The sequence below is a fragment of the Echeneis naucrates genome, chromosome 1 (assembly GCF_900963305.1).
Source record: "Echeneis naucrates chromosome 1, fEcheNa1.1, whole genome shotgun sequence".
Classification (NCBI taxonomy): Eukaryota; Metazoa; Chordata; class Actinopteri; order Carangiformes; family Echeneidae; genus Echeneis; species Echeneis naucrates.
The window spans coordinates 4,682,072-4,701,824 of NC_042511.1; the positions used below are offsets into that span (position 1 = coordinate 4,682,072).

The window sequence follows — 19,753 nt, forward strand, 5'->3', positions numbered from 1 at the left end:
ACTGGAGCACTGCATTTGATTTACAGATTGTGGTCCTCCTTCTTCTAAACTGCAATGGTATACTTTGTCTTTCTCAGTTGTTCCCGAGCTACAAAATTATCTCTCTGGAGTGATCTTTCAGTGGCTGCGTCTCTGATATCTGAAATAGTCCCTGTGGAAAGGATTGTTCCTGGCAGAAGAAATGCAGGAGACTGTACTGATTTGTCTTCAGTTATAATACTAATGTGGCTGAATACAGAGACCAAATTACTTGGGAAAAGATGAATCTATGGAGTCTAAACTTTGGGTCATTATTTGCACGATGGAAATGCACCCTGCTGTTGTCCTGGTTTTTAATACGTAGTTCTCTTTTATAAGGAATATGGCTTCGTTACTCATCGGTCAAATGCTGGTTCAGAGTTACTAAGAGACATTTTAAAGGGACTTCAGCTCACACTGAACAAAGTGCCCTGACTAACCCAGACTAAAGAGCATTATCAAGGGAAAAAAAATTCACAAACAGTCCCGACAGCTCAGAGCTGTTGCCACTCTGGCTGGCAGTGCTTTGATATGTTCAAGGCAGCCCAGTGTCATTCAGCGTGTCTGGTCTAAGCCCACGTCCCTGTGAGCATGTGAAGAAAGGTAAGGGTGTTGATATCATTCACCTTGTGCAGCTACTTGTGTAGCCGCCCTTATGCCTACAGAGTTAGTGAAATTTATGTCTGACAGAAAACATTACAAGTACTGAAACTGTTTCTCCCACTTCTAAGCATGTGTACTGCATTCACTAACCATGTTTTCCCAAAGTCTGCCTCTCCCAGCTCCTGTCCTCATCCTGCAGGTGGTGAATCATCACTACTCCATGTTCCTGCTGCCTGCTGCTCCCACATCTTCATGAGTTCCATACAGCATCATGTTCTTCCCTACACCTGTTTTGAATATCCCCTCCTCCTGCTATCATTCTCACCCTACTCTGCCCAACTTTGCCTCCCCCCGTGCCTCTCTCTCAACCCAACCGGTCGAGGCCGATGGCCACCCCCCCTGGTTCTGCTGAGGTTTCTGCCTCTTAAAGGAAGTTCTTCCTGCTCATGGGGGGGGGGGGATCTATTAAGTCTCTTTAAATAATTTTATAAAGAGTTTGGTCTAGACCTGCTCTATATGTAAAGTGCCTTGATACAACTTTGTTACAATTTGGTGCTATACAAAGAAATCTGACAGTACTTATTCATCTTGAAGTAGTTCTGCTGTGTTAATGTCAATGATTAATTCATACACACAACGTTGGAAATTGGTGCTTGTTTAAAGTACATCCACATTGCACTGAAAAACAAAACCTGAATTCCTTTACATCAATTACACAAGAGCTGGAGCTCAGTTCCTTGTTTGGCTGCAGGGGACACAGAGGGAGGTCGGACAGTGTGGATCTGAGCAATGAGTGGAAACTGCTTAAAATTGACTTTCTGGCAATTCTTGAACTGAAACAGACTTTGCTGCTGCTTTGACAAACATCTGTTGAGTCAGACTACAGTACACCTCCTGTGTTGGCATGGGGCAGTGTGAATTTGTGGGTGTATTTTAGCTTCTGTGCTGATGTCAGATGGGACGTCCAACTTCTGTCAAGTTAACTTGGTACTGGTGTTTGTGTGTGCGTGTCAGTGTGTCTACAAACTAATACTGAGGGAAGAGACTTGCTGAGCTCTGAGTTTATGTAGTGTCCCTCTAATTGCCCTGGAAGAAAATAATGCTGTCTGGCAGGAAAGGAATTGTAGATATATATATATATAGATATATGTGTGTCTTGTTGTGTACAGTTGTTGGTGTGCATGTAAATAAAAGAAAGTTACCTGGCATTTGCGATGCACTCTAGTGTTGCCTCGTTCAAAGCCACCACTGTTGTGTCTTTAGGTCCAACTACAATCGTTGGCATCACAAGCTCTGACTCAGGATCTGTGACAGAGGGAAAAAATATGAGCGTCGGTTTAGCTCATAAATCACACAGCAGCATAATCTCAACCATGGATCACAACACACACTGCTATAGTCATCTACATGTGCAGCATCTAACCCAGGGGCACATTTAGTCTTTTGAGCATTTTGTGCCTGTATTATCAGGCAGAACAGTGCAGACAGACAGCAAACGGGACAGACTGACGGCCAATGGCATGACAAGAAGAGCGTGACTCAACTCAGAATCAAACCAGGGCGAGTCTGCTCAGATAACTTTGTGCCCACCTGAACTTGGTCCAGTTTTATTTCAGCAGTGTCACTGCTCTACCTTAAAAAATGCTGCCAAAAATTGAAAAAACACTTAAAAAGTCATTAGCCATATATTAGTATTTCGATCTCTGTTAGATTAAGTACTGCTGTAGCTGATAGAGCTGACAGTGGGTGAGATGTGGGGACATCAGCAGTTCTCACACAGAGACACACAAACAGGGCAATTTGGAGTCACTAATTAACGTGACCCACACCTCTTTGGACTGAGGGAGGAAAACTACACCCACAAACCCAGAGATGTTGTTGCCAAACACACCACTCTTCTGTCAGAAACACACTACCAAACAGGGTGCAGTGAGAGGATGGTGTGTGTGAGATACATTAGTGCTTAGAAAAGAGTACAGTGGTGTGAGGATGAGAAGAAGAAAAATGATTTATGACCAAAAAAGGTTTGTTGGAGGGTAGAATGCTATTTTTGCAACATTGTGATTGGATGATTTGGGCATTACTTATGGCCTGAAAGACAACTGTACTGTCATCAAATGTGTAGCAAAACAAATGAGTGGTAAAAAAACTGTAAAAATGTTTTGAAAATGTACGAACATCATGACTACAATGTATATCTGATGAATGAACATGAATATGTAGATTTCCAGTAAGGGAGGAGTAAGGAGGACAAATTAACAGGCTGACTCTGATAGTGCCTGAAGGAAGGGAGGGTGTGCAGCGAAGGCAGGGGGAGGCGGGCAGCAGCTTTGATCTCCTTTTTGAAGGGAAGGAGGGAAAGGTGGTAATTGACTCTGCTCTTTATTCCTCTTTCTCACTCTCCACTTTTTTTTTTTTAATCGCAGAGAAAGAGCTGAAAAGTCATATCCCACTGCCACATAGAATATTAGATGCACATGTAGACACACACACACGGTTTTCAGTTTCAGTCTTCACAATCGCCATTTCATCCATTAAGTAAAGCAGTTTGTGCATTCACATTGTTTTTCTGCTGTAATTTTAGGCCCTGTCAATCACACCGCCTGCTCTACTGTTCCCCTCTTATTAGCTCCTCCATAAAATGATATATATAAACACACACACACACACTTACTCTGCCTGGCTGTCTGTCCGGTCTTTTTTCCAGTGCTCTGTTCTTTGACCACCTGTTTTGATGCTGGTTTTGTTTTTGACCTTGTGCGTGGTTTTTAGATTTTGCCTTCGCTCAACCCTTGCTACTTTGTTTGCCTGCTTGGATTTTTTTTCCCTTGTTTTTCTCCCTAAGACTTTGTACTTTTAAATCTGCCTGCTGAGTTGATCTGCTGGGTCTCTTTTCTGAGAATGCACACACATACTTATATATATATATATATATATATATATATATACACACACACATATACACACACACACAAACACAAACAATACCACTTTGTCCTTAATTTCAGAGCGGGCAAAATTTTATATGGCATGCTTCAGTTTGAAAGCTAAGAACTAAAAATGGGAGTGGGTGGAAGAAAAATAGAGACAAAGATGACAGAGGGCAGGGGTAGAAGTAGAAAGAGCAGGAGTGGAGTGTCCATTAGCCATCCACTGTGGGAAGCAGAGGTCAGACAGGGATTAGTAGCCATCAGTCCGGCTTTAATGGCAGCAGCTGCTGTGTATAATGAGTGGAAGGGGGATGTCAACATAACCGGCTAACTTGGGTTATGTGTCTGAGGGGAGCAGAATGATAGAACAGGACAAATGGAAGAAACACTATGACAAGGGAGGACACAGAGAAAAAGGAGCGAAAAGGACTGCGAGGAAAGAGATTGAGTATATATGTAGGTGGGAAAAACTAAAGGGGGCTGTGCAGATGGTCTTCTTCCTAGAGTGACAGACGCGATGGTAGAAGTAGAGGGTAAAGCAGAATGCCATATGGTTGTGTGATCTGACTCTTCTCTTCTCTCTGTCAGCGTGTCTAACATCCTTTTTCTCCGAGGAAATTGCTATCAATTCATCTCATCTGTACCTCACATTCCCTACTGCCTATTCTCCCTCCCTTATTCCCTATCATCCTCTTATCTTCTCATTTTTGTTGTTTAAACAGGGATTATTAAATTAATCTCCCTCAATTTAAATGGGGAGGAATATTCAAACAGGCAGGCCTGTTATGGTGTGTGTGTGTAATCTGTCGCAGCTAAAAGGCTCATTGTAAAGATTTTACAAAGATAGTCCTGCAGTTTAATCTAACTTGAGTGGATTCCTCTTTTCCCAAACGAGAAAGACCATGTGGCAGCGAGAGGGGAGTGGAAGTGATGGATGGATGGGGGGCAGAAAAAATTTCTGGGTTGAAATATTATGAAGTAATATCACAACAATTTGGGGATTTATTAAGAGAGGAGGATGATAAAAAGAGGAGCTGTTAAGGCAGTTTAAAAATAAATCAAACCTGATGATGGGGGGATGAGGGGGAAAAAAGATAAACATCAAATCTGCGAGTTTTTGTGTCCACTTTCATGTGAGTGTAGTTTGTAGCACCAGAGAGACGGTGAGGTATTGCAACATTACAATGATCTAATCAGGGCAATCATAGCTAATTGACAGTAAAGTGCTGCTGACGTGACACAGTTGTGTGAGAATGTGCGTGTGTGTCTGCGTGTCGTTCTGATGGAAAAATCCCAAATTAAATCAAGGATGGCAACGATAAAAGGGAGGCGAGGGGCAACAAAAAAAAAAAAAACAACCCAAAACAAAACGGATTGGTAGAAGGATTGATGTAGCTTTAGGACAGGAAAGAGATAGAGATGGATAAACAGAGAGAGACAGAGATGAAAGACTCCACAGATTAGGATGTAATCCCTCTTTGAATGGATTCGCTCAGATTACAGCTTGTTCTCCTATTAAACCTGTCAGTCACTCCAAACTCCAAACTAGTGTCAGTAGACCAGTGTGTGTGTGTGTGTGTGTGTGTGTGTGTGTGTGTGAGTGTGAGTGTGAGTGTGAGTGTGAGTGTGAGTGTGAGTGATCTTCCTTTGGCTATAAATCTTTTGAGACAAATCTCTACAGAGACATCGAGGTGAAGGCACACACATCTCTCTTAGCATGCACAAACACATATTAATGCTCACAGGGGGGTTAGTTGACTGTATTAATAGAGTTGTCAGATATGTGTCTGCAGGGTTCACAGCCAACTAACACATATCACAGTGAGACCACACACAACAGGAGAGGACGAAGTTTAGAAAGAGAAAGATTTACAGAGCAGCAAAAAAAAAAACAACAACAACAACAACAAAGAAATTAGAGGTGAAAGAAACTGAATTCTTTATGTTTTAAAGAGTTTTTTTTTCTGGAACATATATAGAAACAAATGGAGAGAAGAAGGTGATCATTGGCTGATCACTCTCTCTCTCTCTCCTGAGAAAGTGCTACATGAGTGTGAGAGTGGGGGAATGTTTTTGTGTCACTGCATTCATTAATGCTGCATGCTGACAGCTAAGTGTATTCGTCTGACTACACTTGCCTTAGAATGCCAATATAAAACCACAAACCAAGACACACCACACACACACTCACACACACACCATGAGCAGAAGATCCAAGCCCTGAGGGACGACAGATACAGACAACAGGAAGCAGTGAGAAAGATGCCCGATGTTAAATATTCATCTCTTCTTCATCTGCCAAACCCTCTATCCATCTCTGTCATTGCACCACACAAGTGATGGAGGGAGGGAGAAACAGCAAGGGAAGGACGAGAGCAGGAGCAACAGAACACATGTAGTAGGAATGGAAAGGCAAGGCAGGGTTGAAACTTTTGGGAGTGCTCAGTGATTATTTGATTAATTTTGAGAACTATATTCGTTGCGGTTTTTTGGCTGTTTGACAAAATCCACAGTGACTTAATGAGGCACCATTTCATCACCACCGTGCTGAAATATGGCCGTGTGCAATTGTTTCATGCCTGCTGATCTTTTTGGTACATTGGGGTAAATTAAGATAAAACATCTTTACCCCATTAATTCTGAAGATCTTTTACATTTATCAATGACTCATAAGATTAAATTTTATGGAAAAAAAAGTGAAGGCACTTACGCATTTGCAGATGGTTAGTGCTCTAAAAGGACCAAGTGATATTATATGAAAGTGTGCTCGCCATATTGAGCAACAAATCCATTACATTATGTTTGAGTATGTGGCGCTTTATGCGTGGCCTTTCACTGAGCTTGCAGACCTCCAGCTGCTACAGAAATAGTGACACTCGGTGTGCAGGTGGAAATGCTCCTCCTTTGACCGGCAACGTGGGGATGTTTTCCCTCCAAGCCTGCTGTTCAGCATGCAGCAGGAAATTACAGTGTTTGCAGACTATATGGCATCACCACCAGCAGGTTGCACAAATTTTACTCTCATTTGGTTACGTCACCCGCAAGTTATTGCTGATTTCATATCACTCATATTGCAGTCCAAATCTTTTTAAATATGTGCTCAAAATCAGGTTGACACTTCCAGGTATAATTTCTGAATGAGTGAGTGGCATGTGGAAACATCAGTGAAATCGCACTCGCATGCTTTCACTCCCACGTGTGAAAAGCTTTCCTTTTGGAAGGAGGGAGGCTGGTCTGTAAATGCACCTAAACCAGATATAATCACAAATGCCCTTAATGCACTCACAGTGGTGAACTGCAGACTTCAGTGTGCAGGTAGCCTGTACAGTAAGAGTCTGTTGCTTTGTGTGAGTTGACCCTCCTTTTTTCCTGTCAGTCCACCTTGTTTCACAACATCAACTTCGATTGAACTGATATTTAAAAATCCCTTTGGTTCAGTGGCGGATGGCTGTGGGAGGCGTAGAGATGAATGACACCTTAGAGGGATTTAGCCAATTCCAGGTAATAGACACACTCATGTGATGCTGCAGTTAAATCGACTGGCATGTCAGACGTAGCAGGCAGACAAAGTGTCGCCCATATGAAGTGACGCCTGCGAGTTTGTTCAGGCAGTCAACCAAAGTCAGCCACCATACTCCAATGGCACACTCTTCTCCCTGCAACATGGAACCTCTGCAGCCTTTTCATTTATGGAGGAGTACTGTCTCCACGCCTCAGAGCTGTCCTGTCACTTGCTGCCAGTGCTGCTGTTCATGTAGCACTGAAAAAAGTCCCGCCTCCACCCTGGCATCCCCTTTTAGAGTCTGACTCAGGGTTCCCCTCGTCACTGCCCGGTCCCTGCTGTGCAGAACTAAGTATCTCATTGTTGGGAGTGATGAGCAGAACTTAGACAGCACATATTAAAACGGATTTAATAATTAGTTCTAAATTAATTTACTGAGTCAACCTGAATTAAACACAGCCAAACCACAGGCTTTGTCCTATTTAACCCTTTGTCAGCATTACTTTGGAGAGGAGACATATTCATAAATAATTTCCAAGAAGGGATTTAGAATGACTCGCGCTCTTGAAGAAGCTGGCCAGCTACAAAAAACACTAAACTGAACCCAAGCTGTCCCTGTAGAACTTGCACTTCTGATGCTATATCTTCGCCTGCCAAGACTGTAACTAGACTATTTTAGATGTATTTAAGAGCTGTATATCCTGTGCAGAATAGATAATGACAGATATGATAACTACTAAAACTTTAAATCAGCAAGTGAAGAAGAAGGATGATACGTCTAAAAGATTTTTGTGCGGCACAATTACTGTAGGCTTAATTTTTTTTTTTACATTTCGCTTCTTTAACTCTGACTGAAAACAGAACATAGTTCTACTAACATTTTCTGCCTCAGTCTCGAAAATATACCAAAGCAGGAGAAATAAGTTAAAACAAAATCTTGTTGTTGTTCCTTGTAAAGATGTCTCACCCGAGAGTATCTCATCTGTCAGTTGTGCTAACGGTGACATGTGAGCTCAAGATACATCTTGAGGCAAATCAACACTCATTAGCCTGCAAAGACACACTGTGCCGTTTTTTAGACCCACTCACTACTGCAAACCCTCAGATTCTTTTACTATCTGACACACTCGGTAGGCATAGAGCAGGCTGACCTTGAGGTTAGAGGTGGGCAGCTGCAGGTTTTCTTAGCAACCATGAAGCCAAAACTGTGAAACTGCAGTAGTGGAACATATTTTACATCATGTACAATACACACTACTGCTGCCAATGTGACCTTCAGAAAAGCATTTAGCTGAGCAGCCCTTAGCTCTGACCTTCTGGTGGGAGCGAAGGGTCACAGAAATATTTGCCTCTGTTTAGAAACAGGCAGAGAGCTGGGAAGATAATGTAAATGTAAATGGGTTCTTTACCTGTTGACCCACGGTTCTTCTTGCCAACTGTCCATCAGCCAGAGTGAATGTGATGAAAAGAAGTGGGATGAAAGGGGGAGATAAGAAGTGAGAGAGAGGGGAGAACAAGAGAGATATAATTTAGATTTCAAGTGTTTTATGGGGTGCAGGAAAAAGACACATTGAAAAGAGACAAAAGAAAATACAGGCTTCTACAAATCAGCTGGCCTAGTTGAAGAGACAAAGGAAGAGGAAACTCTTTCCCTGAGAAGAAGCAAAAAACAAACAGACAAAAAGAAACAGAGAAATGAATGAGAAAGGAAGAAAAAGCGCTGTGTTATCATGGAGTCCAGAGGAAGACAAGCTGTTTGCAGCACATCCATCAACTGCCAGCTAGCAAAATTTGTTTCTCATTCATTCTTTTCTTCTCCCCCTGCTCTGCCTTTCTCACTGTATTTGTCATACATCTGGTGGAAGCAACGCTGTAGGCTTTGAGGAAATGATGGCATTGACATTCTACTGGCATAAAATCTACATCCACTATTCATCTATCAATACACTACCCCCTTTGTGCTCCTATTCAGCCAGTAAGCCACTCACCTCTTGAATACAGTACTGGGCGTGTTTGTGTGTGCTTCTATCTGAAAGAAAGTGTGTGTGTTAAAAAAACATGCATCAGGGCCTTATTTAGATTCTGATGTGGCACATCAGCTTCAGAACAAAGTTCAGTCAGCATGCGACACACACACGCAGGAAAGAGGAGAGAGAGGCTCATCGTTGTAATTGTTTCTGTTGTCAATAAAGATTAATCTGTTGTGGGCTCAAGCTGGGCTTCCAATCTCTGAACTTTGGTGCTGACCAAATATGTCCATGGCCTAGACTGGATGAAAATGGACGAAGAGGGCAGGGCTGAAATCCATCTAACTACGATCAGGGGCCGCTCCACTGGATGATTTTTGGCATCTTTCATCAGCTCGGGAAACATTTTACTCTCGAGTTTATGTTCTCAATGGCTGAGCAAAGCAGGGCGTGGATACTGTGTGACCTATCCGAGAAAACACAGCTGGTCAGATAAAGCCCTCACTCTTCCTCCAAAAAAGCCAACATGCACCTTTAAAAAACTCACAAGCTAAGAAAAAAGGCCAGTTCACAGAGTTTTTATCTTATTTTCCTATTAAATTACAAAATAAGGAAACTCATCTTCACCAATTTCAGATTTTACTTTGTGAGAAAAGTCTTCTGCTGGTTGTCTGAAGGAAAGAAGCCATAAGACATTATACTGAGGGGAACACTTGTGTTGACAGATAAAACACAGATAAATGCAAATGATGCTATTCCCAGGTAATGGGTGACATCAGAAACTACAGTATGTCCATCTTCATCTTCAGTCTATGACATAAACATAAATGTATATAAGATGCGTACATTAGATTGTTTTCATACAAGATAATCTCAGATGTTAGCTCTGAAAAAAAAAACACACCTGGATCAGTCAAGAGCACGGTCTGTGCTGTTCAACAGTACTGGGAGGTCTGTTTTTTTTTTTTTTTTTTTGGGGGGGGGGGGGGTCTGGAAGTGGGTCAGCACACACAATGCAAACAGACACACACAGAAACATCCAGGCTTTGTCTTGGGGCACAAAGTTCTGCATGTGTATTCAAATGATGTGTCACAGTGAATCATCTTCAGTATCAAATGGGAACAGAGAAACAATAGGGACATGAGGGGACAACAGAAAGAGTGTGAGTGAGACTGCATGTGGATTCATGATGTTTACCGGGCTAAATCCACTAAACGCGTTTCCAGTAACATTCACTTCTCCTGTAGTTTTCTCAAAATCTTTGAAGTGGCTGAGATCATTTTTGTGTTTGTGTTACTGGTGTGTATTTCCAGACAGTTAACATGTAACGACTGTATTACAGGTGAACAGTGTTTTCCTGGTCCACCTTTTAGCCTGTGTTTTCATGAAATAGCACTTAGCAGCATGAATAATATTAAAGTGATGTGTTTAAAATACACTTTGAGCTGATGTGAAGATGTTAGTGTCTGCCACAGTGTGCCTTAGCTCTGAGTCTGATTTCGCTCATTCATTCATCTTCAGCTGCTTTATCTGTTTCCAGGTCACAGGGGCTGCTGGAGCCAATCCCAGCTCACTCTGGGTGAGGGCGGGGTCACCAACACAGAGACAGAGATAAACTACTCACACTCAGATCTACGGACAATGTCGTTGCCAATCAACCCAAACATGATGTCTTTGGACGGTGGGAGGAAACCCACACAGGCTTGGGAAATCAAACCTGCAACCTTCTTGTTTTGAGGCAACTGCGCTAACCTCTATGCTACCACACTGCCTCGAGAATGATTTGTATTCATAAATTTGCGCTTGTGTATTTACTGCCTGAAGGACCTACAAACAAGCAGGTCACCATGTCCTTTGTGTGTACTTGCCACTGTGTGTGTATGTGTTTGTGTGCAGCAGATAAGTGTAATAGTTGTGTACTGTGTTTTTTTTTTTTTAACACAACAATCCTACAAACCTGTCCCTGTCCTTTTATATATGTTGGGGTTGTTCAGTGTGTTGCCTTACAACACAACGGTTGCACATACCTGTCCCTCTGTATGTGTGGAGGTAGTTGTTGCTATGTGTGTCATGTTTCATGATCTTACTTCCCCAGCTGACCTGTACAGGTGCTGACCCCACAGTCCCCAGCTGTGCAGAACCTCCATGACTCACCCCTCTTCCCACCTTTTGACAAACAGCACCCCCTCCCCTCCCCCACCTTTTCTTTCTCCCCTCCAACTACATCTAACATGACACCCCTCGCCCTTGGTGAAATCTATTCTGCTGCTCTGCCTCATTTTGTTCTCGCCATCCACTCACGTTGGCATCCAATGTCACATTTCCCCGAGTGAAAAAATTTTTTTTTTAGCAACATGTTCGGCTCTTTTCTTCCTCTCTGTCTCTGCCGTTTTAAAGAGTTCAACCTTAAAACCCTTACCATTCCAATTTACCCTGTCAATCTCACTCTGCCTTCCCTCTGTTCCAATTTCTCACTCTAAAACACACATGTGCATTAGCACACACACACACACACACACCCATTTGAAATTCAATGGCCGTACAAATCTAACGTTCCTATTTTATTCTAACAAATTGATGAGAGAAACACAAGGACTCGTGGATACAACTACTCACACACACACAAACACAAAGCTGTGTCCAGTAAAATAATAAGCTGACAGGAGAGTTGACCTGAGAGCTCAGAGCTCAATTCCTGATGGGCCCAGACCATAACATTTTCTAGTCCATATGCTTGCTCTCTTTACACCCAGTAGGTTGTCTCACTTTGTAAATCTGAACAGAACTGAGCAGCGTAATCGTTAATACGCAGGATATAAACAGCAGTGAGAATGTTTCCACACTCGACTCTGCTTTTCATACAACCTGACTGACACGTGTCTTTTGCTCTGACTCTCCTTCACACAAAGAATGAGCGCTGATATGCTATGTCCCATATGTGTAGAGGTGAAATTTTACAGGTGTCAATCATCCTAGTGTGGAGGATGCTCACGGTTTAATCTTTTAACATCCTCCTTCTCTTATTCTTTCTCTTCGTTAATTTGTCTTCTTTTGTGTCCAAAGAGAGGAGAACACTCAAATGCAGACTTAAAAAACCCCCCAAAACAAACAAACAGACTAACAAATAAAACAAAAAACAACAAACACCAACCCCTTGTTAAACATTATCGCTCATCACCTCAGGAGTAACATAAAGAAGTAGATGAATAAAAAGTGTCATCAAAAGTAGTCAACAAACAAGCATTCATCCTCAAAAAGAAACAAGAGAACAAAAAACATGACAGTGCCATGTAACGAAAATGGGAATTAGATCTAGTTCAATTCATGCTGTGAGCCTAATGATGGTATAAAAAGGAGATATCATTTCCAATTCAAAAGAAGAGAGTTGCCTCTGCAAGTTTTTGCCTCTGATATGAGACAGAGAGAGAAAATACGAAGCCTCTGATCCTGCAAGAGCAACTCAAGAATATTAAAAGAGAAGTGAGGGATGAAAGACAATTCTTAGACAGGGGGAAGCTGAAGTGGAAGGGTGTATCTTAAAAAGGCAGTAATGAGTTCCAGCTATACGTCTGTGTTCCTGTGTCCTGTCCCCACTACATCAGGGTGAAACACAAGATAGAAGAAGGGCTCTCAAGACACAAGAACAGGAAATGTGTCTTCACTAACTCAGACTGCCCCCTTATTCTTCTCTCTGCTCCATCCATAATGCTGCAGGGTAATCTTCTCCTTCTCCCTTTGTTGTCTTTCCTCTACTTTTTTCCTGTTGCTTCAAACTTTGTCCCACATATTGAAATAACTCAATGAGGCTCATATGTAAGAGAATACTGAACTCTCAGTGATTCCTTTAAAAACAAGTATTAGTCCAGTTCCAGCGTTCACTGGTCCCCATGTAGCATCAGCTTTTATCACAATCCATTCATTTACTACACGGCAGCAGGTTAAAGGACGAGGCCCAGAGGAATGTGAAAGATCAATGGAGAACTTCCTCGAACACTAAAGCGCTCACTCACAATCTCACTGTCTTTGGAGTGGAATAAAAATATGAATACTGTACTAAGAATTACTAATCCCCTTTGGGAAAACTCCCTTTTGTGTGTGTGTTAATTAAGAGTGTGTACATAGCATATTTTTACAAGGTATAAGTAAGGATAATAGCTATTATTGATTATTTTGTAGTTAAAGTCCATTTCATAGGATTTCTGGGTTTTGTTTCACAGATATTTAGAGACTTTGTGCTATAATCAACATTTACAGACCAACCATTTTAGTTACAGCATAAAAGAATGACAAAATACGCCAACTAACATTGGACTCAATCTCATATAACCTCTTAAAATTCTTTGTTTTGTCAGAGTAACAATTCAAAGGCAATTTAAAGAAAAAAACCCAAACATAAATTCTCCAATTGGAAAACATACTAATGAGTTCCCAACAATTAATATAGAAAAATATAAACAAAACAGGAAATAAACTGTGAGTCTCGCTCAAAGAAGGCTGCAGTATGTCACCTTCAAGTATGTTCTTGTTTCCTGAAAGTGATGAGTGCGTCATTAAGATATGGCTCTTGCGAAAATATACTAATTACTCGCAAATGAAATTCACACTCACTTGTTCCATGTGTAGAGGTGTTTTTATGTCCGTGTCTTCATGTCCATGCGCATATGTAAAGCTATCGCTCAATGGGACAAGAAGAGTGAGGTTCTCTGTCTGATTAATGGCTTAATTGATTTAGTGGCTCAAAGATTGATTAGTTGGGCCTGGCTATAACAGATTCATTAGAACAGTGATAGATCAGTGAGATCAGGCTGCAGCTGTTCCACCGCGGCTCTGGACAGCAGGGTCTGGTAATGGACATCATCTGTCTGTCTTTGGACCACAATATGTCTGCAAGTGCTCACGCTGCTCTACGCGTGAATGTGTGTCTGCAGTATACGTGAACACACATCTCCACTTTGACTCAATCACTCCAAACAACCAGGTGGGGGAGGAGTGTGGGGATGAGTGTGGGGATGAGTGGGGAGGAGGAAAAGTGCGGAAACTATTTTTGGATTAAAAGTCATGTTGATTTATTCCTGTTTTCAGCATCCCCTCTCAATCTTCAACTTTTACACTCTGCCCCTCTTTCTCCTTCCCTATCCATCTCTATCACCCTTAAAGCTTTCCCAATTTCACACTTGCTCAATGCTCAGCTCTTCTTCTTCTTTACTCCCTCTGGTGCCTGATCCCTCTCTGTGCTGATCTCACTGCAGCCTCATCTGTTCCTCTTTTTTACCCCCTCTTCTCTCAATAATTCTTAGTGAGTGCTTATTTCATCTCAAACCCTGATTCAAGAAATACTGCCTAATCTGCAAATTGATGGCACAAGGGACAAGAGGAAAAACACGCACCCCCACTTATGTATGGCTGAGTGTGTAGATTAGAAAGTGGGTGTGAAATGTGGCTGTATTTTAGCAAGGCTGTCTGAAATAACGAAAGTGTGGTTAAAACACCACCCACACTTTTTAGGACCGTGGTGTCAGTGAAACACATAGATGCTATGTGCCGCTCCGGGTTCAGTTCCCGGCTGGGGTCCTTTTCTTGCGGAGTTTGCATGTTCTCCCTGTGTCTGTGTGGGTTTCCTCCCACCGTCCAAAGACATCATGTTTAGGTTAATTGAGGACGTTAAATTGACTGCAAGTGTGAATGCAAGTGTGAGTGGTTGTTTGTCTCTGTGTGTTGGCCCTGTGATGGACTGGCGACCTGTCCCCCCCCTCACCTAATGTCAGCTGGGATTGGCTCCAGCAGCCCCGCAACCTGGAAACGGATAAAGTGGTTGAAGATGAATAAATGAATGAATGAATGAATGTCAGGACCAGTTAGTAATATTGTCAGATTTTAGTTAGGTTCTTGTTTTGACATTTCCTGTTTTATTTTGAAATCTGCATCTCAGCCCAGTCCTCCTGTCCTTTCCTGTCCTAATGTGTTTCACCTGTGTCTTTGAGTCTCGCTCCCTGTTCCAGCATTTCTTAATGTGACTTTCTTGTGTATTTGATTCCATTCCTTGTTTTCAGATTTTCTTTTGCTTTGTGTTTTGGTACCGCTGCCAGATTCTGACAGCTTGCTTGGCTTTAACCTCCTTTTGGAAAAAAATGGACTCTGATTAAGCTCTACTCTTGTGTCAGTGTTTCATGATGAATCGAGTGTGGTAAAATGATGTGAATCACATGGTACGGCCGTCACCCTCAGTAGATAGCAACCTAGTCGAAAGGCATTGTTTTTTGGACAGGCACCTTCCAACATTGTAACTTTTAATCAGGGAATATTTTTTGGAAACATGATTCAGTTTCTTAACTGGAGTGACAATAAGAGACTCAATCAATCCCCCAGGACAGTGTCAAACTGCTCTGGCACATGATGGCCTCACTTCCACTTGGTTTTCCTGTTTCCAAGCAGTAATGCAGTCACCCGTCTCTGTCTCCCTGTCACCTCCCCTCGGCCCCTGAGCATATTCCCCTTCCTCAGCTCCTCATAAAATATCTTCCATTTGCCCCTCCTTTATCATTGTTCCCTTCCTTCTTTCCAATCTTTCCCTTGCCACCCTGCCCCATCATTCACACACTCCCCTGTGTCTCTTTTTCTGTTCTACCTTTATTGCTTCAAATTAACATCTGCTGACTTGTCTGCTACTCCTATAACCTATTACACTCAGCAGGAAGCACTGACGCACATAGACAATGAGTGTGTTGGCACACACAGTAATATGTCATTTATATTCGGGATCCTCAAAAAACTGTTTATCAAAAGGAATATAGTCAATATGTACTTGATACAAGCTGGCATATGAGCAGTGTACCCCGTTGGGTTTCTCAGTTTGGTGCCACAGAGCTTCATGCATTTCCACACAGTGACGAGGATCAGAATGAAACAACACTGGTGAACACAGTGGGAAAAGTGTTAAATGTCTGTCTTCAAAACGCTGCGTTCAACTCAAGGCCTGAGCAGGAATAATAGTCCTATTCAGAATATTAATGTTCATTAACACTCGCAGACTGAAACATATGCAGGTGAGTGAGGTGGAAATAAGGAACGCATCAGTGACTGACAGGATTAAGACCCTGAACACAACACTACTCCTCTGTGGACTTGACACGTCATTCAGCACCTCTTGTGTGTTTGACGTGTGCGTTTCATCTCCTCAGAGATGAGAGCAGGGATGGAAACTGTGGCCAGTGTTTATCTGTAGGTGAACATTAGTCAGTCTCAGAGGTGCATCAACCTCATTTGTGTCTGGGTCCTCCACAATAACTACACATCTCTCCACGGCCCTCCTGCTTGTTCCTGTACACGTTGCTGCACCTCTTCACTGAACAAATGAATATCAACATGGGAAATTGTTCCTTCTGCACACAAAAACATACAGTTTTAACTGGAGCGTGCCTTTGCACCATTGAATGCAAATTAAAACATAAATTGTCTCATCACAACAACCTCCCTGCACCCAACTGTCTCCAATAAAATCAAGGGCCGAATTAATGCTGTTATCAGTCTTCTCATTTCAGATTTCAGAAGACACGTCAATATTTGTTTATCAGTTAACTAAATATCCAAAACAAACTGCTGGCAGCTACCTAGGAAATGACTGAATGCATTAAGAACTCAAAGAAACGAAGGGTGTGATCATCTGGTCATCCTGTTTCAGTTAACTTCACACCCTTATGTATGATGAATAATGGTTTGGATTCCTTAGTTATTTTTTACACTGGCTCTTTGAATCCTTTAATTAGGATTTCATATCAGCCTTTTCTTGTCAGCAGCTAAATGAGCACAGTCATGATATCTGACACCCTTTAACTGTGAGCCAAGATTTATAGAAAGTTTGTCAGAATTATTGCAAGTAAACAGCTACACAGCATCCAGCACAACATGTGAAGCCACTTTTAATGAAATGCTCAGAAAAATAACATTTCAAGTGTTGCAATAAAATCGGCACTGAGTGTAAGCTACGGAAAATTGGCCTGCTTTTCTGCACAGAGGTAAATCAAAATACTGAATAAATGGTTGTGAATGGTTGTCTCTGTGTGTCTTTGCAGACCATGGTCCTGTTCAGGGTGTACTCTACCCTGCCAAGTAACAGCTAAGTGAGTTAAGCCCTGATGAAAAAACCATATCTGACCACGGTATCGCTCACTCTGTAGTTTTTACTGTGTTATATATTATCCAGTGGAAACGTCCCTCCCTGTCTACAAATCAACCAAACTCACCAGACCACAGTGCCCTGACTGGTCTGAAAGTAAACAACACTGGCAGGGCCTCCAGTAGTCCACTGATTCCTAGAAACTTGTTACATCCACTGTCTGCACCTTTTTTCCTAGTTTCCGTTCCCACTGGACACCTCTCTCGCCACCTGGCTTTTTTTTTTTTTTTTGATACCTCCCTTTTTTCTCATGACTGTTTCATTTGTAAATGCAATAAGATATTGAAGATTGTTTGAGTGGGTGCTCTTCTATAAAATACACACGGGCATCCGTCTTAATCTAGTTCATCATGCTGTGAAACATGCTTGCAATTAAATCGATAACTAGGGGGAACAAGTAGAGCATGCACACACTGCCACACAATCTGCTTGTCATACTGGCAAAGTCCATGAGTGAGTTTTCTCTCTGTCCTTCCATCCATCTATCTCTGTCTGTACACTAGGGTTTTAATTAAAGAACCACAGAGAAGCCTCATTACACAGAGAGGGAAGCTAGGAAGGGACCAAGAGAAACAGAAATAAGACAGACAGAGAGGAGATGGGGATCAGCAAGGAAAAGCCTGATCCCTTTGCCACTGAAATATTGAATATAATAATTCCAGACACAACCAGTTGTAGCAAGAATTAATCAAAGCGCTGATTCATTAGCCAAGCCTCTTTATCAAAACCACTGAGAATTAGTGCCTATTTGTCTGATTGTGAATGTGTGTTCCACATCTGTAGAATTCAAATGACTAGACTCACGATACAAAGGAGATTGTTGTAGTCCTAATGTGTCCTCAGACAAGGTTAGATCTTTCAAATTAACCTACCAGACATAAGGTAATAGATGTAGGCATGTAAAAACACTCTGAGACTCCAGCATACTGGCATTCATTAATCAAAGTTTACATGCAATTAAATGCGTCAGTGACTCTGTTAAGTGACCTTCACGATACCGACTGTAGACATCAGAATTGGGAGAACTTGGATGCAGGCTTCCAGAGAAATCTACTTCAAAAGCTGAGACCAGAGTCTGGCCTGCATATTTATAATTACTTATGAAAACACTTTCACATTTAAAGTATGCAACTTAAATAATCACAAAAGGTGTGTGAAGAAATGATACCCTGTGATGCTGCATGAGACACCACTCATGTTTGTTTTAATGGAAAGTACACAGAGCAGAGTCATGGACATTAAGGATTTAATCTAATTTCCTTAATGAACCACATGAGCAAAAGTGAAGCTTCCTTTTAACTTAATACATCCAGCCATGTGATATTCAAGAGTAATCACAGATGGTCGCAAAATGAGGGCTGCTGTGCGAAAATGTTGAGATATTTGGCAAGTAAGCCTGCACACACTGCAGCATCTGAAGCCCATGTGGTGTTTTCTTTTGTCTGGAAAGTCTGTTTTCAAAGGAACCTGTCTAAATCTGTTTTCTGCTGCAAGTGCTGTATCTGGCTGTCTTATACTGCCAGCATGCACAAACAACAGGACTAAAATAAGTTTCCATGCTTGTTGCTTTGACAGAAAGTTTTCTGCACAGTCAGAAAATGTCATGACATCTGCTGTACGAATGAAGTGAATCCTGCTTATAAACAGGGTCCACACATCAATAACTGCTAAGCATTTAAAAATTGCAACATATTGAACTTAAAATAGCATAACCCAAAAAAGCCCCAGTATCTGATAAGGTTCTTGGGAATGTTGGATTTCTTTATTGATATTTGACAAAATTATTCAACTATCAAAGATCTCTCCAGAGTGATTTTCTGCTGGCTGCTTCATCAACTGACTGGTTAACTGACAAATTATTTTAATGCAGGCTCAAAAGAGGTTTGCATAGAAATCTTACATGAATGCTCCTTTCATGTGGGGCTCAGTTTTTAGGTTCAGCACTGAACAATGACATGATTAGATGTATTTGCTGCAGTGTGAAGCATTTATTCAGCTTCAGAATTCTGTTGTTGCTCAACATTAAAAACCTTTGGTTGAACATGATGGGTTGTTCTACCACAATGTGCAAATAGTTTAAGTTTTAAAAATGTTTAAATGATTAATATTCTATTAATACATATTATTCTGATCTGAGGGCAGCTAAAGCACCGGTGAGCTGACAGGAACTAAATTTAACAAAAATATCTTTTTATCTCAGCATTAAAAAAAGAATACTGGCAGCTGCTTCTACACATTGCCATAGATTCTGCTGGAAATGAATTAAAAGCATAAAAAAAAAAAAAAAAAAAAGTGTCACCGTTCAGTGCTTACACCTGTGCTCATACTGGAGGTGGTTTTGAACACACCTCCAAATTTGGCATTTCTTTTGTTTATGTGGGTTCACCAGCCAAAAAACTCTGACATGTCTGTCACTATTCTGCTCTCACTAGTTTGACTAAAAGCTCCGGGGACATATTCCCCATCCAACACTCGAAGCTGCAGACTGTCTGTTCACGTAGAACACACTGAGGCACAGATCATTACGTTGCCATGTTGGTTAGGGGTTGCTATGGTGTT

General features: G+C 41.7%; 1 protein-coding gene across 1 annotated transcript in view; it reads right to left on the reverse strand.

Annotated features, from left to right (window-relative positions):
* Positions 1-19,753, reverse strand: part of LOC115045525 (protein sidekick-1) — a 196,860-nt gene that overhangs the window by 69,646 nt on the left and 107,461 nt on the right. The window contains exons 6-7 of the mRNA XM_029505265.1: positions 8,463-8,489; positions 1,824-1,926 (exon numbers count right to left, since the gene is read on the reverse strand). Coding sequence (XP_029361125.1) covers positions 1,824-1,926; positions 8,463-8,489 — 130 coding nt within the window. The remainder of the gene's footprint in view (positions 1-1,823; positions 1,927-8,462; positions 8,490-19,753) is intronic.